Here is a 24,095-nt window from a genome sequence, read left to right on the forward strand (position 1 = left end):
GGAGGCGTGAGGGTTGCAGGAGCCGGGCAGCACTGGGCACTGACTCTGTCCACTAGCTAGCACTGCTCCCACAGAGGTTAGAATTCCTTAGTGTGCCAGGAAAAAATAAATTCACTCTACAGTGGATTATGAATCCAGCAGAACAGAATAAAATAGAAAAAGCAGGGTGTGATATGGAATACCTAGAACTTCCAGCCACATCTGTATGTGGCTGGAAACATGGGTTTCCTCAGAGGGTGTGGTTAAGAAGGTCTGAAAGCCACTGATGCTGGCCTTTCCAGCATCCCTGGTGTCGGAATTAACTCAGTCACTTTCCTGGACTTTGCCTTTACTCTCACCTAAAGAGCAAAGCTCTTAAACAGTAGATCCTATTATAGAAATTGCTGAAATGGGAATTATTCCATGTCATCCTCTCATTTGTCAACAGTGCTTCTTTGATAAATGAGTAAATGTAAAGAAAATAAAGAGGAGCTGGTATTCTTTTTCCCTGTCCCTGGTGATCAGATCATTTTTCTTCAAAGCAGCTGACTTCCTCTTTTACCTGCTTTTTCCTGCCTGGTTAGTCAGCTTTCCACTGCTGTTACAAAAACCTGAGAAAAATGACTTAAAATATGCAAGTTTACTTGGGCTCACTTTTCAATCCAAAGTCCTTGTCAAAGACCATCACAGGGGACGGGTGATGAAGCAGAGCTGCTCCCCACAGGACAGTTAGGAAGGAATCACAGTCCTTGTCATGGACACCAAGATAAAGAAGATAAAGCAGATAAAGAAGAGCTGCTCCCCCTAGGACTACAAGGAAGGAGGGACCACTGGAAGAAGGGGAAGATGAACCGTTCCAGGACACGCCCCCGTCTGATCTACTTCCTCCAGCTGGGCCCTTCCCTCCAAAGTTCCACCATCACTCAATACCATCAAATACGAATCCATCCATGGACGAATCCATTGGTAAGGTAATAGCCCTCATGATCCAAGCACCTTCCAAGAAATTACCAGCCTTTGGGGGATATTTCAGATCCAAACATTGACACCAGCCAATGCTGAATAAAATCTCTTACAGAATTTCAAGGATTTCAAAGAATATTTGTTCTGTGTTGTTCAGTCTTCTCCAAATAAGACTTTCCAAACAGCTACTGGCTCTAAGTTCTCAAGCTCTAAGTTCTCTTCCTTCCTTCCTCCCTCCCTCCCTTCTTCTCTTCCTGTCAGTATTGGGGCTAAACTCATCAGGCCTTTTGCTCTCAATTAGCTTTTTCACTCAAACTGGCACTGCTCAGGCTGGCTTTAAACTGTGATCCTCAGATCTCAACCTCCTGAGCAGATCGGATTACAGACTTGAGCCACCAGCACCCAGCTGCTTTTCCTTTTCTTACCTAAGTCTTCTCCGGCATAGATTTCTCCATCATGCAATAAACTGGCTTTTCTCTTGTTCTGTGTCCTAACAGATGAGGGCGCTTGCTTAAGTTGATAAACATTAGATTTGGAAGCAGATACAGGCCCACTGTCCTCTCTGCTATCCTACATCAAGAATAACTCACAGGAGACTGCCCCATTCTGGAACATTCTAGCCATCAGGAACATGTCATCCTCTTCTCCTTCCACTAGCCAGTTCTCAATCCTCTTCCTAAGTCTCGCCTTAGCTCAGGCAAGTCATTCTGAGCTGCTTTTCAGCGTCACTGGCTTCCCGATTTGAACTTCTTCAAGTTATAATACACACTTTTTGACTTGACCTTCACCACACACTCTAAAACTGTCGGTTTTGCTTCATGTACTCTGGACTTGTCATTCTAACCAGAATGTGCTACGGTTTGGATCCTGAATATCCCCAAAAGACCTATGTACTTAAAAAAGAAAAATGAAAAAAAAGCATGGTCCCTCGGGTGGCACTTCTGGAAGCTGGTGGAACCATTAAGTGGGTGTCGAGTGCCTTTGATGGGACTGTGGGAGTCCAGTCTCCCCTCTTTTTGGCTTGCTGGTACTGAGGTAAGCAACGCTGTTTTGCTGTGCTCTCCTGCCGCAATGTGCTGCACCCTCACGGGCTGAAGAGCAGGAGGCTCATCACTTATGGAGGTAAACCTCCACAGCTGCAAGCTAAAAATAAACTTTGCTTTACAAGCTGATGATAAAGTGAGGTATTACAGCAAGAGAATGCTGATATAGTATGTAAGCAACTAGATACACATTGATGTATGCTTTATCCACATCATTGAGAGAAGGTAGCAACCATAAGCACATACCTGTGGACAAAACTATTCATGGATCAATGGCTGAACTTGAGGGTTCTTTCCAAGCAGATGCTAAGTTTTAAGGCAAACTAAAATAGCCTACGCATTGGGGTATATATCTGTCTACCCTACTCTGGGAGTCAAAGGTTTAATCCAGTCGATAACACTATGGGAAAAGTAGAATAGGACATTTGATACCTAAATATCCCTCCCCTGCAGGAAAAGGACCATGGGAATTCTTTCTCCATTTTGAGTTATTTTCTTGTTCCTACCAACAGAGCTTATAACAGAGTTTATTCAGTATCAGGAGGGCAGGACGATAAGAGTGACTGTCCTAATTGGCCATTCTCTTCATGGCCAGCAAATCACCTTACAACACTGCCTTGAAGGGATTTATTTGCATCTTCTAGTCATAGAGGGCTCTTTGCCTCTTGGGGGATGCTAAGTCCCTTCAGTGTCCTGCAGGAGTGGAGGGGAACTCATGGGTACCTTTGAGCACCTGCTTCCATTAACTGTTCGGGGTCTCTGGATGGCCAGATGACCAGCCTGCCTCCATCTATCTGAGGGTCTCTGGGTGGCTAGGTGGCCAGCCTGCCTCCATCTATCTGAGGGCCTCTGGGTGGCCAGATGGCCAGACTGCCTCCATCCAACTGCTATCTGCTTGCACTTCTCTGCTTTGTACCATGCCAAGGCCTTTTCAGACATTCGCTTGAAATGAAACGACAAAAGCAGTAAAGCAGGCCCCCAACAGTAAGTTGTCTGCTCCTCCAACTCAAGGTGTTAAGAGGCTGCTGCCAAAAGGAGGTGACAACACCAGTCAGTATTCAAGCAGCTTCACGAAGCAGAAGTCTGGGAACTAGTTTAAATCTGCTGTCATCAGTCTTAGGCAAGAAATAAGACTTCAATGGACTTGCCACTCACCTTCCGTAAAGACAACAGGATGTACCCTATGGTATCCCTTTTATCTCAAGATTGCACCATGGGGTTTAAAAGCAAGTCAGGGAGATGACACAGGCAAATGACTGCCATTCTCATTTCTACTGCCACCAAAAAATGCTATGATAATCTGATGACTTTGGAAAAGTATAAGAGTCTCCGAGAGAAAGAATAGAGGGAGATGGATGGAAAGGGTTCAAATGGATTTAAAAAAAAAGAGAGAGAACATGAAAAAACCATACACCTAGAAAAATGCAGGAAGGGCCTGAAGTTCTCAGTCTAAACGGACAAAAGAGCCCTTGCTCTTCATTTCTAAGCACAGCAGAGGCACGGAGCTCACCATCTTCAGTGTCATAGGCGTAGGCTGAGAGGCGCAGGGTGGTGGCGCAGAACTCGCACTTGAAGCAGCTTCGGTGGAAGAACTTGCCCTCAGCACTGAGCCTCTCCATCACATATACCCGCTTCTGGCAGAAATAGCACGTGTCGCTGCCGCCCAGGTTCTGTGGAAACTCTTTCTTTATGGATCCCTGTGGAGGAGTGGGGAGGAACAGGTCAGGACCAGGTCTCTTGGCTCCTTTCTGGGCTGTACAATCCCCTCTGCAGGTGAAGCCAACCCTGGCCAATGGTTGTATGTACAGACAGACCACAAGTATTAAGTGGCTACATGTGTTTTGCTTTTGGTTCTCCTGAAGAACAGCATCCTCCTACAGTGCTACACCCACAACCCCCTCCCAAGATCCTCATACAAGGAAGGATCCTCATCAGTGACAATCAGCAACCAGCATTTGTTTCCTCTGAAGGATCCAAGTGTACAGAATGTCTTAACAATGAAACTAAGTTGTTCTGACCAAACTGGAGGACAGCATAAATAAATACATATTCATACATCATTCTAAACATTGACTGCAGTCCTAAAACTTCAGGAAATCTAAAACAATTAGTACATGGCAATACAAGTAAAAATACAATATTAAGCCCCACAGAGCAAACCAGGGTTGTTCCCCAGACCAGCATCATGGCTACTGACAGTGCCTTTGAGATATCTCTTACCAGTTCCTTCTTGTCTAGAAGGGTTTTGGGTTGCTCTTTCCTTTGAAGCTGATTGGCTATCTGCTCAGCCAATGAGCTCACTCCGCCCGTGTACATCTTTATATACTTCTATTGGTTGGAGATTACAGAATGACCAGAATGAAGGGAAATGAAGAAGACAGAAGGAAAAAAAATCTTTGAAATGTATAAAATGAATACACAGTGCAGCAGCAAACCATGCCAACACAGTGCACACAAGCAGGGAAACTGGTGGTGAGCAAACTACTGTGTCAGTGTCCACAAAGGGCCAGCACAGACAGGAGCAGCACTGTGGAAGATGATCTTCCATGGCGAAGAACTTGGTCCTTTGGCTCTTTTGGAATATGCAGCTCTGGGGATGGGAAAGTAGGAAACAGTATGGATGCTAACATGGGAAACAGTAAGAAGGGCCTATGTCCTGGGAACTCAAACACAGAGTTCAAGGGAACAATTCCATGCTGGTGGTAGACACCTAGACTGACCCTGTGCCACGGGATGGCAGAGGCCTAGAATGCTGTATTTCCTCATTTAGAAAGAGACCAAGTTCATTCTTTCAGAGGCTGGGTCTCCTGGTGGTCACCGGTGTTAAGAGTTACGGCATTTATTACAGAGATCCTTGTCCTTATCACCTGACCACAGTGCCTGTCACACACCTCTGTTGGACCAGACCTCCACCATTTCCCTGTGGATGTTTAGGGGAGGTTCAGGGCCTGTGTGACCTGCCAGGGCACTGGGGCTGGAAGCCTTCTAGACTGGGTGGGGCACTGGAGTCACATGCTACAGCCCACAGACAAGTTGCTCAACTGGTCCTAGGAAGTCAGAATGCTTTTCTGGCCCAGAAGGAATTGTTTTTATAGATTGAAAAGGCTACAGAAAAGAAGAGAAATCCCTCCAATGAATTCAACCACGTTCTGGCAGGAGAAAACTCCTACATCTGTCTGGTAAGCCATCCTGCCAAGAGGCCTGGCACCCTGGCACTTAGCCCCGGATCCTGTACCCAGAAATTTGGTCCAAGTCTTGCTGGCAGTCCTGCAGGGTCTCTTTGTCCAGGTAAAGATGGCTGTGACACAAGTGTGTGCAGTTCCTTTTAAGAACTGCAAGGAGCAAGGGGTCTCCTCACCAAGTGCACAGTCACCAAGTGACTGTGCCCTGTGCACAGTCATCCTGGAGATGGTCACCGTCTCCTGGGGAAGTAGCTTCACTGGACAAGCGTGCAAATCTCACATGGAAGAGGACCCCCGGCCTGAGCATGTCCAGGCTGGAGGACAAACAAAACCATTCTGGGATGACTTATTCTATGACCTGAGAACATCAGAGGCACAACTAAGAAATCAATTCTTGATTTGCTTGGCCAGGGTTTAGATGGAAATAGTAATCAATTTTAGTTTCTAACTAAAAAAAATTAAGGAGATTGCCAAGGACTGGTGTCATTCACCCACTGACCTCATGGATCATACCCTTGGTGGTTGAGGAGACAAGTGGTTCTTAGACCCAAGCCCTTTTTAGACAGGGTCCCTGCAGAAACCACTCAGATCCAGAACAGGTGCATACTAGTGTAGCTGAATAGACTGTTTGAGAGCTGACACTGAGAGAGCAGAAAACTGCCTTTCTTTCTGCAGCAGAAAAGTGAGTGTTGAGCAGATGGTAACCGTCAGGCCAGGAAGCTGCACAGCCCTGGGCTGCCTGTGTGACAAGACCCTGCTCTCCCAACCAAGCAGCTACAGCCTGGGGCTGCCCACAGGCTGGCCATTCGTCACGCTCCATTCTCTGCAACTGTGGCCACATTGCCCCCCGCCCCCCACCAAGAGAGGTAAAGACTCAAATTCTGTTTGCTTCAGGCATGACAAGCAGATGCTTTTCTTCTGCCCATTCTTGGAAGTTGAAGTGGAGCAACTGCTCACTTATACCACTGCACCCCCCCCACATGCATAAGCCGCCACACATACACACTGCATGGTCCTGTCCTGCTCAGGGACAGGAAGCGAAGCACAAAGGGCAACAGCCCCTCTTTCCAAATCTTATTATAAACGTCCCGAAAGCTGGACTGGCACCGCTGAGTAACCACAGGGTTCAAGAAGTGCCTAGAATGCTGCATATTCACTACTCCACCAAAGAGGTGGTTACCATATGGTTCATATTCTGTAACACATACGGTTATAAAGATACAAGTTAAAAAAATGCCTACCCTTACTGGACACAGTTAAAACACAACCACAGTGGGCTTACTGGGACAGACCTGGAGGTGTTAAATGTTCAATGGAAGCCAGCAGCCGCCTTAATTAGGTGTCTACTTCAGTCCCCATCTTTTCCCCTGTTCCCCCCCCCCCCCACACACACACACAACTAGCTTCCTGGTGCTTAGGCCAAGGATAGGCCCTCATCCTTGCCCACGCAGGTGATGCACGTGAGTGGATGAAGCAGAGGCTGCAGAGGGAAGTGGGGGAACCAGACCATGCTACCTGTCGGAGGGAGTCGGAGGAGGGAGAGGCGGGGCGGTGGGAGGAGCGGAGACTAAGGGAAAGTTCCCACTGGTCAACAAAAAATCGACGAGAAGGTTCAGACTCTGGCTATAAAATACAAGATGGAGATAAAAGGAAACATTAAAACTCACAACCCAAACGTCATGAAATTTGGCAGTAGAGCTTCCGGGTCTGGACCCTTATCTGAGAACCTGTGTGCTAAGGAAGTACTTTTTGGCCCCAGAAAGCTCGAGTGGCTCCTGTTTGTTTTTCACCTGCCCCTCCTCGATGCTCTAGGGCACGTGCTGTGAACAGTCCCAGCTATGAACAGCTGTGGACTTTCATCTTCTCTGGCTTGGTGGTCCTCCACCCACCTTCACTTTCTCTGTGGGTAAGGTGGCCAAGTGGGTGGTATTTTTTTTTGGGGGGGGGGTCGGTTATGGGGCTTGAACTCTGGGCCTGGGCGCTGTCCCTCAGCTCTTCAGCTCAAGGCTAGCGCTCTACCACTTGAGCCACAGCGCCACTTCTGGTTTTCGAGTGGTTTATTGGAGATAAGAGTTTCTCGGACTTTCTTGCCCAGGCTGGCTTTGAACCGTGATCCTCAGATCTCAGCCTCCTGAGTAGCTAGGATTACAGGCGTGAGCCACCAGCGCCCGGCAGGTGGGTGGTATTTTGTGTACAGATGCGTGCACTGTGTATGTACACATATTCAGGTGAGTCAAGATTTCTCCTGGGCGAAAAGAGATTCTGGTACTACCCCCTCACTTCATAAGCAGGCACGAGGCACAGCGAACAGGGCTGCGCATGCTCCTCCTGCATAAAGGGCAGGTACAGGCCTCTCTTCCTCTGTGCCTCTGCTTGCCAAGGAGCCAGCTGAACCCGAGTAATAATCAGAAGACTTGAAGTTCTCTTGCCCGCTGTTGGCTGCAGTAAAATCTGACCGAAATCCTCAGCAACGGGGCCATGTGGTTAGTAACTCCACTCCCAGACAGTGAAGCTTTGGAAAGCAGTAACTATTTACCAAGGTTCAGGGTGAAGTACTTCCAGAGTGGGAGAGACAGAAGTACTGTCTGTCATGGAGGTAACAACTGGAGTGGCAGTTGCCAGGTGTCCCCCAGGCCACCGCTCCCGGTACTCAGAAGCTCTGTAGCCTGGGTTGACCAGGAGCTGTCTCTGTGAAGAGTACCGCCCCCCAAAAAAAGGCAGAGCAGTGCTCACAGTAGGGATACATGTGGAGGGAGGTTCTGGAAAGAACATAAGCAGTGTTGCTCACTAGCAGAATCCCGTCTGAAGTCTTGTACTGAGGAATCCAGAAAACAGCTCCCAGAGAAAAAGAAAGAAACCCTGTCCTCTTGGCAGTGCAGCCTTCGACCTCAAATTGTATATCTCCTACTACTCCACACACTCCCCTCCCTTCTGTTTTGGATGCTGTTTTACAGCACCTCATTAGCTATGTACTTCTTGAGATGTGGGCCACTGTCTTGCTCCACAAGAATGTCTGTCTTGGTGGTGCTGATATTTGAACTCAGGGACTTGTGCTTGCTAGGCAGGCATTCTACCACTTGGGCCACATGCGCCCCTTCTGGCTTTATTTTTTTTTTAGGTAAACTCTCACACTTTTGCCAGGAACAGCCTGGGACCTCGATCTATCATCACACAGCTAGTACTACAGACATGCGCCACCCCTCCTGACTCATTTTCTGAGATAGAGCCTCACCATTTTTTTATTTTTTTGGCCTGGAATGGCCTAGAACCTTGAACCTCCTATCTCAACTCCCAAATAGCTGGGAATCGAGGTGTGTGACACCATGTCTGGCCCCTGCCTTTCCTTTCGTTTCTTTTCCTTTTCTTGTGCCAGTCCTATGGCTTAAATTCAGGGACTAGCTGCTCTCCATAACTTTCCCCCCCTCAAGGTGATGCTCTCTCACTTGAGCCAGGGCTCCACCTCTGGCTTTTTATATTTAACTGGAAATAAGAGTTTCCTGGATTTTCCTGTCCAGGCCTGCTTTGAACTGTGATCTCAGATCTCAGCTTCCTAAGCAGCTAGGACGACAGGTGTGAGGCACTGGTACCCAGGTCTGTCTTTCTTTTTGAGACAAACACAATGAAGAAGAGAGGAAGAAGCTTGAGGGAGCAAAGCAGAGCCACCGGGAGGTGAAAGGTGCAGCCACTCTGCCTGGGTCCCGCTTCCTCTCCCTAACTAGCACACACCCTGGCAGCACAAGGCAGCCTGCTGACACTACGATCACAGGGCATCATGTTCCCAGTACACCCCCAAATAACCTGATGTACTGCTTTAGGGTAAAAACAATAGGGAGGGCTCACATGTCACTGCCAACCAGGGACCCTCCACTCCAGCTACAACAGAAAAGTTTCCTAAAACAAGCAGGATTTAGGCATGTCTGCCACTGAACAACTACATGATGTCCTGCTGCAATCAGTGATTCTTTCCCTTCGTTTTTCAGAAAAGACCAGTTTTAGATTTTCATTATATGGCCCCCATCTTACCATCTTCTTTCCCCAAACCTCTCCATGCTCCAAAACTCCTCACTACTTCAAATTTCGTAACTGTCAAATGTCACCTGCTTATTGTCCTAGCCCCTTCCCTGAGGAGCTCTCCCCGACAGTCACACATATTTTTAGGTTAGAAGTAATACAGTTTTGGAATAGGAAAGGGGGACAAAAAGTGGGGAATCATTAAGGGCCTGTATGACAACACGCTCTCTTCAGATTAGCATCCAGTCCAATGCTAGGCAGATGAGTGCTGTCAGTGAAAGCTGTTTGCGTGAGTGGACACTGCTAGCAATTCTGGCCCTTGGCCAGGTGACAAATGTGCAAAAGCGGGGGGAGGGGACAACTCCCCGGGCCCCCTTCCCCGGGCCCCACCGCAGAGCGTGCCCATGCCACAGGTTCATGCTCTTTTACCCTCTCATGGTGGGGACTCTGCTTGCCACGGCTGTCAGCATCAAGATCCCTGTAAGTCTGTTGACGACAAAGTTGAAACTTAAGCTCCATCCATATGCTCCATATAAACCTACTAAGTGACAGTGTGGGATTCAGTGCCAGAAACTCAGTCTGTTTCAACTCCTCCCCCACCCCACCCCCTCCACCATCACTGCTCGCCACCTAGCGAACCATAATCCCATCTAATCAATCCCACAACCAGGGGGACACAGCCACTCTGCCCACCCGGCCACTAGTGAGCTCAGCCACGTAGATGAACTACGGTTAGTAAAAAAAGGGTGGAATGAAAATGTCTTTCACACTGTGGCATTCAATGGAAGGGTCAGAAGGTAAGGCAGGTTGGCAGGGTGAAGCTCTCCACAACACGCCATCAGAAAGAAGGTGGGGAGTTGGAAACTGGCTGGAATAAAGAACCATGCAGCAGCGCAGAGGAAACTTCAGGAAGGGAATGGCCCTACACAGCAGCACAGAACCAAGCCATCATTTATTACGGAGAGAAACAGACAAAGACTGGAGGTACTCTCGGGTGACAGAGAGGAATATCTATGTGAGACAGGTACCAGCTGCTTTGCCGAGCTGAGGAAACACTGAACATAGCCATCAGGACAGGAAGACCATCGGGACATGGGGAAGAAATGATCCCCAGCTTCCTACACAGTTCGCTGCTCACGAGCTGTCACAGGTGGCATGGGCTGAGCATGGGCTCCAGAATCAAAGGCTCAGATTCACTTCTGGTCCTTTTACCTGTAGCCACTCTCCCCTACACTTCTGTCTACAAACCGGAGGTAACGGTAACACCACCTGCCTGGCATAGTCACTATGATACTGTCAGAGATAACACGTGAGAGAAACTTAAAGATTCCCATCCGCATTGCAGCAAATACTCAAGGCTTAGCTCCCACTCCAGGAGAAAGTACTACACAGTAACTACATCTTCGCATGCTCAGTTTCTAGAACCAGGGATGGGAGGTGGGCCTTTAAGACCAGATAGATTACTAGTGGCTACCCTTTAATTAGGCCAACTGATTTGAGAAAGCATCTTTCCACCTACCCTGCCCCAAAGTGAGCAGTTCATTTTATGAGGCTTCACCCTGAAGGTCAGTACAGGCGTTCTACAACCATATTTTAGTTAAGTGTGCTTGGCACAAATATCAGCTCAAGTGCTTCAGAAGCCACATCTGCTCCAGAGGCAGCTCCTGGTTATTTGCCTGCGATGCAGAAGGGGCTGAAGAAGCAGGACTAGAACATACCCAGCCCAAAGTTTCCAAACATGCCCCTTAGCCATACTGTTCTATACAAAGCAGAGGGGGAAAAAAAGGCTGTGTAGAATGTGGTTCTTTACGAATGTGGCTTGCATAGTGTCTGTGCCTCCAATCTGTGGAGACTGCAGCTTTCACTTTAGTTTGTGGCTGCACGGCTGTATGGCTACGATGGATGAAAACGCCCGAGTCTGATATATAGAAAACTATCCTGCAGTGCTGTCAGGAAGCGGTTATCTGCAGCCATACAAGTTGCTTCTGCTATGAATGTTTTCCTTAAACCGTCTTTCTCTTTAACAGCTGTCTTTGAAAGGAGGGGACACCAAAGCAGTGTCTACTCAGGCAGGCAGGCAGACAGACAGACAGACAGACAGACACAGAGCATGCAGAGGATCACCTGTTGGCCACCGTGTGCCCAAGAGGGAGGCGGAGTAGAGGGAGGAGAGAGGGTGATCACTTTTTTGGGGCAGGTCCGAGAACAATCCTTTTCCCGTCGCTTTTATATCAACAGACACAAACAGAGAGAATGTCATTGAAATGGTGGTCATGAGGGCTGGTTATGGAAGGGCTGCGTGGTGTCTGCAAAGCATCTCAAGAGGCCTGGTCCTCGTCCCTCCACCCGCAGCACATCACTGGGAGGTCAGAGTAGCTTATCATGGTCTCTTGGCCTCCAGGCTGCAGTGGTAGCTTTTGCTAGGCACAGAAGGCATAGGTCACTAAGCAGTTGGTGAGGACTTGTGGGATAGTGCTCTGTAAATGCCAGGGGTATGGCTTTATCAAGGAAGCTGGAGACCCAGAAATGGGCTTAGTTGTAAGAAAGGGCCGGCCAACCCACTCTAATGAGTATGTCAAATGACTCAAGAATGAAGTGCGTTTTGTTATCTCAATATCGTACATGTGTATGTCCGTGGCTTTTCCTGTTCTGCTGACCCCCTTTCTCCCCTTTCTAGTGAGTCTGTCATCAGAAAGCCTCTGGTATTTGACAAACCAACATACATTACATAGGAGTTCTTTTCCTGTGCCTAGATGGCTGTGCGGGGCAGCGTTCAGGTAGACGTTGTGGAAGTCATGAAGCCAGGGAAAAAGACCCCCTGCCTGTTTGTTCCCACTTCACATGACATGCTGTTTACATGCAGTTTGTCTTGGTGATGTACTACTGAGATCAAAAGGCAAAGCGTAGGGAAGGAAGAGTCATACTGTTTACACAGGAAGGCACTGAAGAGAGGCCACTGGGAAGCAGGGTAGTTATTCATTCTTTCCTTCCACAGGATGACCTAAGTTGGAACGGGCGGGCCCCTGTGCCAACTCAGGCATTGCTGTGAGGTCTGCCACACCCTCTGCCTTGGTGGGAACCACTTTGAGAGAATCACACAGTCGTAGCAAGGTGTGGTTCCTCAAGTCTCCTTTCTGGAGGGGAGAGGAGACGCAAGCTGCCGGGCCAGGAAGACAGTGGCCCAGACACCAATCTCTCTGTCCTCAGTCTCCAGTGCCCTTGGGACCAGATGAGCTTAGAGGGCTGGGAGTTAACACCAAGAAAAGTCTGGATGTAAACGTTACACATTCTATGGAGACAAAAGCTAGTGGGGTGAGCACTTCCCAGTGCTACCTCTCCCCACACACAGAAGCAATAGTTCCCGCTCTAAGCAACCCCAAGCACTTGAGTATTTGACAGAGTTTTTATTGCTGTGGTCTCAGTCAGCTCTTTCTCGCTTCAATCCCTGTTTGACTATAATATTTCTGTACTGCTGCCCATATAGTGTCCCAAGTGTTCTACCTCATTGATTGTAACCAGAAATGCCCCAGACAACAACCAAAATAGGCTGGGACAAACAACATCTCCCCATGGAACCTCACGCACCACTCAGGCCACATGCAGCCTCATACACTTGAGTGCCTGATGCTTCTTCAGGCTGGGCATCAGTCTCTGCTGGGGCACAGGCCCTGGGTCAGCAGCCTCCCTGAACCACACGTGCTGCCCACATTTCCAGCAAGCCCGCCAAAGCTGCCAGGCACAAGCCAAGTGCAGCCATCTGCCCACCCATGCAGAGATCACTCCTGACCTTGCTGCTCAGTTCCCATTCTCTGTGTGCTGAGAGAGGGATCTGACTTAACTTTTGCCTGGGCTGGCTAGAACACAATCTTTAAGATCTCTATCTCTATTTCTTGGGATTACAGGAGCTAGCCAGTGATACTGGGGTTTGAACTCGGGGTCTCATGCTTGCTGGATAAGCAGTCTGCTACTTGAGCCAAGCCCCAACTTTTGACCTCAATCCTTATGAACAATTTCCACACCATGTTCCCAGGTACAGGGAAATAGGAAGTTTGACTTCAAGACATGACTTTATGATTCCACCTGAACCTCACAGGCCCCGCTTTCCATGTGACGTATTATTTAAGAGGTTCAAGAGGACTGAATGCAGTTTAAGTAAGTCCTCGCTTGTCGTTCCCAAACACCTCCCAGCAACAGGCCAGCTACTCTGCAGCACAAGAGGCTTTGTGCAGGCCAGGCATGGAAGACGCTATTGGAACCCAGGATCAGCTCATGTGACCTTTCGGCACCCTATCCACTCTAAATGACACCAACTACAAGAAAGGCTCCATCCACGGCAGCAGAAACTTGCTCAACAGTGACCCTGGGGAAAACACAGTAAAGGCCCATTCACTCTCTGACAGGTTTTCCATTACCAGGTGCCAGTACTTTTCCCACACTGGATCCAGGAGATCCAGTGGTTTTGTGTTTGTTGTAGCTGTCGAGATAGAATCTTACTATGTAACCCAAGCTGGTCCAGATCCTCTTGCCTCATCCTCCAGCGTGCTAGGATTACAGGCATGTGCCACCATGCCCAAATATTCTGCTTTCTTTGCTGTGCTGAGGATGGAACCTAAAGCCTTAAGCACTCTACCACTAAACTATATCCTCAGCCCCCCCACAAAAGAATTAAATCTGGACAAACCTCCAACGGAAAAAAAACAACCCATGAACATTTATCTCCAAGGTTTGAAATAAAATCATTTTTTATCCGTTTCATGGGAAGGCTCTGCTTTCCTAGGCCTTGCCAATGCAGAACCCTTCCTTCCTCATCACAAGGAAACATGCAACCAAAAAGCCAACCAGGGACAGATGTCACACTAGCAAAGCCCCAAAGGCTAGAGTACTTAAACAGCACACCACTTCAGTCAGCTTCATCACCAAACTAACTGCCCTCTTAAATCCCAAGGCGTGAATCAAATCAACATCGTCTGTTACGTGGTTTCCCAAGACAAGCACTGGACACAGAGCTTTCCTGCCCTTGCTAATTAAGATTCTCAAGTGCAGGCCTGGACATGGGCTGGGGCAGCAGCAGGAGGTGGGAGAGAAGGCTGGGTGGCGGCAGCCTCCTGTCCTGGTCCCCAGTCAGTTCCTTTACCTGTTTCCACTGGGGGGTAGGAGCAGGGCGACCCTGCTCAGACAGGCAGCAGCTCGGCTGGCTGACCCCACGCTCCTGTGCCGGCTGTGACACACAGGCCATGAATGCGTGGGACAGAGGACATGGAGACAAAACAAAATAAAATACATTAAGGCAAGAGAAGACACAAAAAGGCACACACACATATCTGTGAGTGTGGTAGCGATAGGGTATAATTAATTCTAAAAAGTCACACTATAAGGAAAAAAAATAGCCTCCCCCCAAATACAAAAAAGCAAATTGAAGTTGCAGTGGTCTAACGCAGTGCTCTGTGGGTCCAAACTACTAATTATGATTTAGAACACCAAACTTCTCTCCCAGCATTAGGAAAGCAACTCTGGGGAAGCCGGGAGTCTCCAGGATACCTCTAATGCTTCCTTAGTGAACAGTCACCTTTCCGGTGATCTACAACCTTCAAACGCTAATAACCAAAGATCAGATATGAGACACTAACTGAAGTCTGACTCAAAGCAAAGCTAGCGGTGTCTGTCTGGTCTAAGCGAATGATGGTCTATCAGTATGTAGAAGGTACAGAGAAGGGGCCTCCAGCCCTCTGAAGTTCTGTAAGGCGCTTTCATCTGTGTGAATCTCAAACCCAAGCTCCTCTTCTTGTAAGAAGCCTCGGTGACTTTTACATAAGCAAGGGAGAAACAAGACTTATGATGGACAGTTCACATCAAATACTGTCTAAACTCTCTCACCTGACTTCAGGAATACAATTGAGTATTCAAAAATGTTCTCATTTTAGGAGTGCCATAGGAGAATACTATGCAACATAACAAAATAACTTTATCATAAGATGGACTTCCCTATCTTGTAATGAAAGGTGAGAAACGACTAAAGCATCCAACAGTAGAGAGAGATGAACAGGAGTATGGTACCCACACATTGTAGAAGATGCCTGTAGGGAGTTTGGAACAACATGGGACTATGGTTGAAGTTAAATGAAAACCAGAAATACAAAAGCACATGTTAAGAATTATAACAGAAGCGCACTAAAAAAAAAAAAAAAAAAAAAGTAACGTAGCAAGATATTGGCAGAATTGTAATTGTCTTAATGTCCAGATTTTCCTTAATATGCTTGCATCTATTCACTTATTCATTTATTTTTCTGCTGGTCCTGGGGCCTGAACTCAGTGCCTGGGCACTGTCAGTGTTTTTCACTCAAGCCTGGCACCACTTGAGCACAGCTCCACTTCCAGCTTTTTGGTGGTTAAGGTAAGAGTCTCATTAATGTTCCTGCCTGGGCTGGCTTCAAACTGCAAATCCTCAGATCTCAGCCTCCTGGGTAGCTAGGATTCCAGGTGTGAACCACTGGCACCCATTTTTTTTTTTTTTTTTGAGATAGGTTTTCTATGTACCTTAGGCTGTTCTTGAACTTGAGATCTATCCAGTCTCAGTCTCCCAAGTGTTGGAATTACAAGTGTTTACCACCATAACTAGGCTTATTTTATAATTTATACTTCTATCATAATTTAGGTATGTATGTATATACATACATACACACGCACACACACACTTTTTAGATCTCTCTGTTGGCCTTTTGTCTCAGATCCCTCCACTTGATCTGAGATGAAAACAGCCTTAATGTGTAATATGGGCTTAGAAAATGCTTTTTGCTGAAGTCAGACAAGAGGAACACAGGCCCAGTTGTGAATCCCTAAGACCCAGGGTCCGTGTCATGGGCCAGCTCATCCCACTGCAGGCTTTTCTTTTTGTCTGATCTGGCCATCCGGGTGAGTAGCTTACCTGTCTCCTGACGCTACTGGACTGTGCAGACGGTGCATTCTCCTCGAATTTGGCCAGGAGTTGGGTTGCCATATACTTCACTTTGTTCTGGTTGCCAACAGCAATGTCCATCCTCCTGTCCGTCAGAGTGCTCACTAGTGTTGGTCTTTCTCCTCTGCAGCTTCGGGGAGCTTCCTCCTGCCAAATGGCAAGCATCCAAGAACCAGGTTCTGTTACAGGGGCCTTCCACATGCTTTTCCCTCAAAGGAGTATGATCAGGATTTGAGTAAGGGCTTTCCGTTGAGCTTAATATTACTCTTCCAAGGTTCTAATCTCTGGATGGTAAGCTAGACCCAGGGTCATGGGGCATTCACTACAGAGGCACTGAAGACCCAGGCTGGCCCTCAAGACCCAGGGAAGCCAAATGTCTGATTCCGAAGAGCCAAGAAGGCCCAGAGGCTCTCTAGAACATTAAACAAGGGCAAAAGTCCACCAAGAAAGGCACCTGCCCACAGAGATTCTCATAAAGGATGAATATACAAAGATCTATCAATAGCAACTTGGGAACTAAGAATTTAAGCTAGAAAAGCCAATTCAGTATAATTATTCTATAGCAAACCCCAGATAAATCTCACCTCCTCTGACTGACTTGTCTTTCTCCTCTTGCCAGTCCCTTCTAAGTCCTTTTCCTTTTTATCCTGTATTGAGAGAGGAGAGAAACTGCATCATTCTGATCAGCATACTTGCCATTCACTCCGCAGTAACAGGTCTCCAGCACGTATGTACCTTGGGCGAGCGCTTCCGAGAGATGGTCTGTCCGAGTTTGCTCAGGAAGGAGATAGGGGATTTGGTGCTGGCTATTAGAACTGCTTTCTCCTCAGCATTCAGATCCAAGTGATCTGTAAACAGAAAGCAGCAATGTTCTAAGACTCTAACAGACCATTTTCCTTTGCAGGAGGTTCAAGGAAAGGTATCTCCATAGGAAAGGCCACAAAACAAATGCACGCTTGGGTCTAGATGCTAACTCTTCTCTTCCATCTATACATACAACCAATACAGTTCAGTTATCAAACCCTGAACTTCTGCTTTTCAAAAGCTAGAATCTGCCTCTGACAGTCATAGAAGAGTGCCACAGCCTTGCCTTGGTGAGGGAAGTTTCAGAACAGAGACAGGGAGAGAAGGGAAGAAGAAAGGTGTGTGATTCGAGGTACAAGCAGTGGTGACAGGAACACCTGTCACCCTGCTGGGAGCTAACAGAGGCAGCAGGCTGAGGAGTCAAGAGAATGAGTCTGAGGAGACAGGGCACCAATGAAAAGGACATCATTACACATGTTGCCTGGTGTGGAATGACCAAAGTTCATGAGCAGACGGAATTAGGGTCACACCGTGTCTCCGAACTTAGGCATGAACAGAGACCACTGTCTCAGGATTGGGTCGGAGATGGAATCTGGGAAAAGGAGGTAGAAACAAGAGAAACGGTTTAAGGCAGGGCTTGGTGGCCATGACTGTAATCCCAGCTATATGAGAGAAATAGGTAAGAGGATCATAGTCCATGGTCAGCCTGGGGGAGAGGCGGGGTCATGGGGTGGCATAAGACCTGCCGAAAAACAACAGAAGTGAAAAGAAGGTGGGCATGGCTCGCGTGGTATAGTGTCTGCCTAGCAACAAGGCCTTGGATTCAAAACTCCAGTACCCCCAATAAATAAACAAATAAGGTTGGATACGAATGACTTTTGCATAGTTATAGGCTTAAGTAGGAGATTTTGAAGAGAAAGAAAAAAAAAATCAATGAAGCAAGGTTTCCAGAGACTTGTGTTGGTGACCAATAGTCTAAAACAGACTAAGGCTGAGCTGGTGGTACCCTGCCTGGCTGCTTTGATGTAGCACAGACTTGGAAGGAAAGAGGAAAAAAGACTTCAACAGCTTGGCGGGAACCTAGGACTACAACCCCATGCCCCAGGACCCTTACCAGCGCAGGAAAGCGAGTCCTTGAACATCTCGTAGAACTGCGTCAGGTACATCACCATGGACAGCTTGTCCGGGGCCCCCACGGATGCCATGTCCTTGCCTGTCATGATGGGAGGGATGCCCAGCTCCTTCTCGGCAATGTCAAAGGCCAGCTGGTTATTCTTCTCCACATTCTGCTCATCCAGAGAGTCAAAATCTCTGAGAAACAGGACAAGGAACACAGAACTGAGCTAACTGTCCTCAACTCAGTACACACAGTCTCTGCTTCCTAGGAGCTGGGAGCCTCAGAGCTCTTTTTCCTGCTCTTACTAAAGAAACACATAGCATCTAAGGGAGAACTGACCGGATCTACCTGCTAAAGGAAAACCAGAAGAAATGGGAAAGGCTACTGTTCTTTTTCTAGTAATATACTTTTTTATTTAGTAAAATGTAAGCCTATGATAGGAGTGATCTTTAATATGTATTCTCCTATACTTGATGTCTCTATTTTGTAGACATAAATACAGAACTCATGTTCAAAAGAGACACGAATCCAGTCTGGATTCTACTGGGATCAACTGCTCCACGTGGCCTCGAATATTCTGACACATCAGCCCTGGTGAATCCTGTTCAGCGTTCTCCTGAGGAGCAAATCCAAAACCATCACCACAAGTTTTTCTACTAGTAATTGTCTTGAATTTTACTTAGTATTTAGATCAATAAATACTTCTCCCTGGGTTTTAAGCGTCTTGCTAATCAGAGTAATGGCAACTAGCATTTCTCCTTGGGTGATTTCAAATTTACCTGGCAGCCTTACTGACCCCATGGCACTTTTCCATTTTTCAATAATCACGTCTGTCTGTAAACTGTGGGTGCTCATTGTGTAAGGCACTCGCTGCTCTGTGCAGGCCTTTCCCAGTGATCTCATGGGAAGGAAGGCATCTCCTCCACACCGCATCCACCCCCACCCTTCACTACTCCTGCCTTCACCCTTCCTTCCTCTCCTGAAGCACATTTCTGTCCTGTGTCACAATTTACCTCAAGCTGCTCTTCAGGTCCATCTCTTTCTTTGCTGGGAATGAAAATGTTGTGTTTACCTTATGTACAAGTGACAAGAGCACGGGGGATACACACGTTATCCGAGTACACATGAAACATCCCTCCCTTAACTTTTGTGCTACTGAGATTGAACCCAGGACCTGGTATACGCTAGACAAGCATTTGACGTCTAAGTGACACCCCCTAGCCCACTCCATTTTTGTTGTCTTGTTTTTAGAGGGGGCCTCACTATATAGTGGAAGCTGTCTTTGAACTCACAATCCTCCAGCCTCAGCCTTCTAAGTGCTGGGATTACAAAAGTGCATCAATCACCATGTCCAGCTAGAGTTCTTTACTTTTGTTTTGTTGGGTTTAGAATCAAACCTAGGGTCTTACACATACATTTTTGTGTGTGTTCTGGTCCTGAGGCTTGAACTCAGGGCCTGGGTGATCTCCCTGAGCTTTTTTGCTCAAGGCTGGCACTCTACTATTTGAGCCAGAGCTCCACGTCTGGCTTTTTGGTGCTTAACTGGAAATAAGAGTTTCATGGACTTTCCTACCTGGCTGAAGCATCATCCTCAGAAATCAGCCTCCTGAGTGGCTAGGATTACAAGTGTGAGCCACTGGCACCTAACTCATACTCTTTACACACACACACACACACACACACACACACACACACACAGAGTTATTTTCCTATAGTTGTACAAGGGGGGGGGTGTTATAATTTAATGTGTCCATTTGTGTGTACAATGCATCTTAATTAGAGTCAGCCCTTCTACCATTTCCTCCTCCCACACATCCTACCTATCCTTACTTCTACCAATCTCATTGTTTCCAGTTCAATTTTTATGTATATATGCTGAGTCTTATAACTGTATTCACCCAACATTCCATACTCCTCATTTTAATGTAAACTCTACAAAGCTGTATGTATGTACTAGGTCTTAGCTTATAACTGTCACATAATAAATAGGGATTTAGAATTCCTTAATCAACCATTAAAACAAACAAACAAGTGGATCCTTAAGTGAACCTAGTAATAAAAAAGATAGTCAACCAAAATAATTCAACATGCTCTACTTCTGCCTCTGAATCTCTCTGAGTTCCATGGTAACATGGTAACATGGGGGAAATCTAAGTGTGCTGGTAATGTCAGTGGACTTGGAGTTGCCCCTGTGCATTGGTTCTGTAGACAGATGAGTGAAGGATAGACAAAAAGAGGTATTACTGGTCCAGTGGGTAAAATGATATGCACTTCATGAGCTTGACAACATCTGTTTGTAAAAGAGCAGTCTTTAACAAAGAAAACGCCAACAAGCCATCTTGAATTGAGTAATACTCATTGTTCTCTGTTTCTTTGGTAATGACATATTTGTCTTGAGCTAGCCAAAGTGTTCTAGCCAGGTTTCCCTTGTGACCCATAGCATTCCAGAGACAGCTGGCCAAAATGAAGAGTTCAATCCAGGGCCAATAAATAGTTTTCCTCTGTGTGAAGCTAACAGGTCCAGGTGGGTGTTAAAAGCAGTTTTGACCTTCTAAATACTATGATTTTGTAAAAATCTAACTATTCCTAGGTTGAGCTATTTAACTCTTGACACATGGAGTTTTAAAAGTAACTATATAGAAATCCCAGCTGTCTAGAAATCTTATTCTAGGAAAAAGAACAAAATTTACATACTTGGTAGCAGGAAACGCTGAGATTTCAGCAGATATAAAATAAAACACCAAGTTTGGTCACAACTTACATTAGATCAGGGCGGTATCTGTGGATAATCGCACATAGGGCCAGGCCACTTTTCCAGGACATGGTGAGATCTGTCACATTTACGCCTGCATAACCATCTGTCTGCCTTTGGCACCAACCCAGAAGTTTGCTTGAGCGAGCTACAGACTCTAAAGCAATGAAAACAATTATTATTGGAAGTGTAGTCACCCACAATACTGAAGTACATAGGATTTCTTTCAGTTAACCTATCCAGTTGGAAAATTTACTGAGCGTAGGGACAAAATGGTCAGTAGCAGATTCAATAGAAAATAGGAAGGCATAAAGTTAAATAACTTGTATCATGATAGGAATAATTTAGGTACCACTATGTCAGCCTCCAAGGTCAATGCTCCAGGGGACAGTCAGATATCTCACAGCTGGGTGACACTGACCTGCCACTGAAGCACTCCTGAGGACTGACACAGTGAACAGGAGGGAGCTCAGTGCCTGCTGAGCTGTCACCCTCGCTGGCAGTAGCCCAGGATCTCCCTGGAGAGTCAGCTGGCACCTGGCTGATGAAGCCTTTTCCTTCACAGCAACATGGGGAGATTAGATTAGAAAAGGTTCCGCTCTATCTCTAGCACCATAAATGGAAAGTAACCAAAGACTTGCTCTTACACTTTCTAAAGTAACAAGCGATTTGCCAAGTGAAGAAACTGGAGTGACACTGATAAGGCAGGCCAAGGACCCAAGACCAGAACAATCCTTGGACCCAGGTTGACACCCTGTATTTTGAATGATCACATCCTGAAACATCCAATAGGCAAAAACATGCAACACTCCAATGTTTTCCAGCTCACTGGACCCCAACAACCTCACATCAGAAAAGCTCTGGTGTGGATTATTCAAAGGAATCTCAGCTCCCTTTTGGGTCCAAGAAAGTCTAGTCTCTTCCCTAAGACAGCTGAAAATATTTAGCTTTGCACTAACTTGTGAACATAATAATCCTTCATCATAAAATTGCTATGAAGTCTTTTCCAGTGGAAATGTCTGAGACATAGAACTCCTGGTGCTAGGAAATAGCCTACACCATTACTGTTGTGCTATGGTACTATCACAGGACATGGCTAACATGACATCTGTTGTAGAAAGTCTCCTGCAGACGTGTACTTGTCCATGCATGTTCTTTCTCTTGCCTCTGGGTCTGATTTACCTCTACTTCCTCATAATGCCACAGATCACGGTAATTTTTTGTTGTGGACCTGCCTTCTACGTTGCAGGCAACTTAGTAACTTCCGTGGCTTGTATCTTCTAAGTGCCGTAGCAAATCTACCCGTCATGGCCAAACCAAAACAGTCCCCAGATACAGTCTCTGGAGGGCAGAGGCACTGGCTGTGGACACTGCCTTAGCTGGTGCTGTGCACAGCCTTGAGAGGCGTGTACTTATCTGGACAGGTCACTTGCCTTTACAAAGGACAGTACCAGAACTTACCATTGCGAGTCAACTTCGGGGTGGTTCGGGAATTCACTAGGTTTTCCATTTCCAGATGAATATCTTTTGTTTCTCCAGTATCGTACAAATGGCGTACCTGGCAGAAAATTGAAAAGGAAAATCAAACTAAGTAACAAATTCCCAGCTGAAAGGAGAAATGACCAAAGTGAAAGCTGAAAACCCAGGTTGGTTAAAGCTTATTTTTAATTTTCATTGGTACTAGGGGTTGAACCCAGGATGCTAAACATGCTCAACATGTATTCTACTGAGCTTTTACACCAGCCCCAAGGTAAGGTCTAGACAGAAATTATGATGAAGACCTTACGATCCTTATGTAATGAAGTAGGTTATATGGAATGACTTACTGATTCTAAGCTGTGCTTAAAGCCTCTTAGCTATCGAGGTCCCTCTGAACAGTCTCCATGGACAACTAAGGCTGTCTACTCAGATTGTTATAGCACAGTGTAAGTATACACACATGCATGCATGCACACATGCATGCACAGACACAGAGACACACAGACACAGAGCACAGCACGTGGCCTCAAAAGCGTCAACGTCAGGTAGAAGGTGAATAAAAACTTACTTCAGAATCTAGGCTAATAAATCTAATAGGCTTCTTCCTAAAACTTTGTTCTACTTTTTGGAACTGTCAAGATTCATTCTCAATAGAGTAATGAAGTTAGAGATTTTGAGGAACAGGGGGAAAAAATGACTAAAATTAGCACGAACTTCTACTTGTACAGAGTACTTCACCTTTTAAAGTTCTTTGAACTAGGCAATACACTTGCCCTTACAAATTAAAAAAGTGATTATCTGAGATGTCTCATATGAAAAATGGAGGTTCAGAAAAAGTGAAATGAATGGTACAAGTCACAAGTTACCAATGGTGGAAGTCACACTTCTTAGCTAGTGAACAAAAACAGTTTGATTTAGGAGGCATGGTAAAGTCCTGGGGCCACAGTTACTGCCACTGTGTGTGTGTGCGTGCATGCGTGCGTGTGTGTCTGTGTGTATGATGTTTGTTTGTTTATTTACTTTTCAGGATACTATGTAGCCCAGGCTTGCCTCAAACTTGCAATCTTCCTGCTTCTTCAGTCTGGAGTGCTGGCATTGTAGGTATGAACTACCATGGCCAGCTTCTGTCACTTCTGATCTTCTGCAAGTTTTTCAATAACTCTATGCCTCAGCTATTTAATGTGTTGATGGAAAATAATACCTTCCACAAATTCAGTCACCTCCACATGGATTACTCAAAGTATGTGTTGTATTAATACCAAACATAGTTAAATCAAACATGCTTCAATACAATGGAGGCCCAAGAATAGACAACAAAGACACGAGCAACTGACCAGAAGGCTCTTACCTGGCTTGGCCTGAGGAAGTTGATGTTGATATTGGGGTACCTCGTGACAGGGTCGATGCTGTATTGGCTGAAGTTTTTGCTCACATTCTCAGGGGTGGTCTGAGGGAGCAGCCTGTAAATGCTTTCCCTGTAATAATACACAGTAGTACATTCAGTAGTGACAAGCACCAGAGAGAGCTTGCTCTCCTTTGTAACAACTGTTGGGACAATCTACCAAATTATCTGATATATACAGCAAATCTGTATCCCTAGTGAGTGCCCGCCAACACTGTACCAGCTCTCCCCTCTCAGACCCACCGCTCAGTGCCTCCATGGGCAGCCGGCTAGGAAAGAGTCAAGAGAGAAGAGTAAAGACAATGCTGCTGTGAGCAGTGGCAAATGCCTGGCTCTAATTTAAAAGGCTGGTGTGTGTGTGTGTGTGTGTGTGTGTGTGTGTGTGTGTGTGTGTGTGTGTGTGTGTGTGTG

General features: G+C 46.5%; 1 protein-coding gene across 1 annotated transcript in view; it reads right to left on the minus strand.

The window, feature by feature from the left end:
- Positions 1-24,095, minus strand: part of Mical3 (microtubule associated monooxygenase, calponin and LIM domain containing 3) — a 100,860-nt gene that overhangs the window by 62,357 nt on the left and 14,408 nt on the right. Inside the window, exons 9-16 of the mRNA XM_013023696.1 lie at positions 23,631-23,757; positions 22,265-22,361; positions 20,813-20,960; positions 18,049-18,245; positions 16,866-16,978; positions 16,715-16,777; positions 16,101-16,277; positions 3,496-3,682 (exon numbers count right to left, since the gene is read on the minus strand). Of these exons, the coding sequence (XP_012879150.1) occupies positions 3,496-3,682; positions 16,101-16,277; positions 16,715-16,777; positions 16,866-16,978; positions 18,049-18,245; positions 20,813-20,960; positions 22,265-22,361; positions 23,631-23,757 (1,109 nt within the window). The remainder of the gene's footprint in view (positions 1-3,495; positions 3,683-16,100; positions 16,278-16,714; positions 16,778-16,865; positions 16,979-18,048; positions 18,246-20,812; positions 20,961-22,264; positions 22,362-23,630; positions 23,758-24,095) is intronic.

Source organism: Dipodomys ordii, unplaced genomic scaffold (genome assembly GCF_000151885.1).
Source record: "Dipodomys ordii isolate 6190 unplaced genomic scaffold, Dord_2.0 Scaffold69, whole genome shotgun sequence".
NCBI classification, from domain to species: domain Eukaryota; kingdom Metazoa; phylum Chordata; class Mammalia; order Rodentia; family Heteromyidae; genus Dipodomys; species Dipodomys ordii.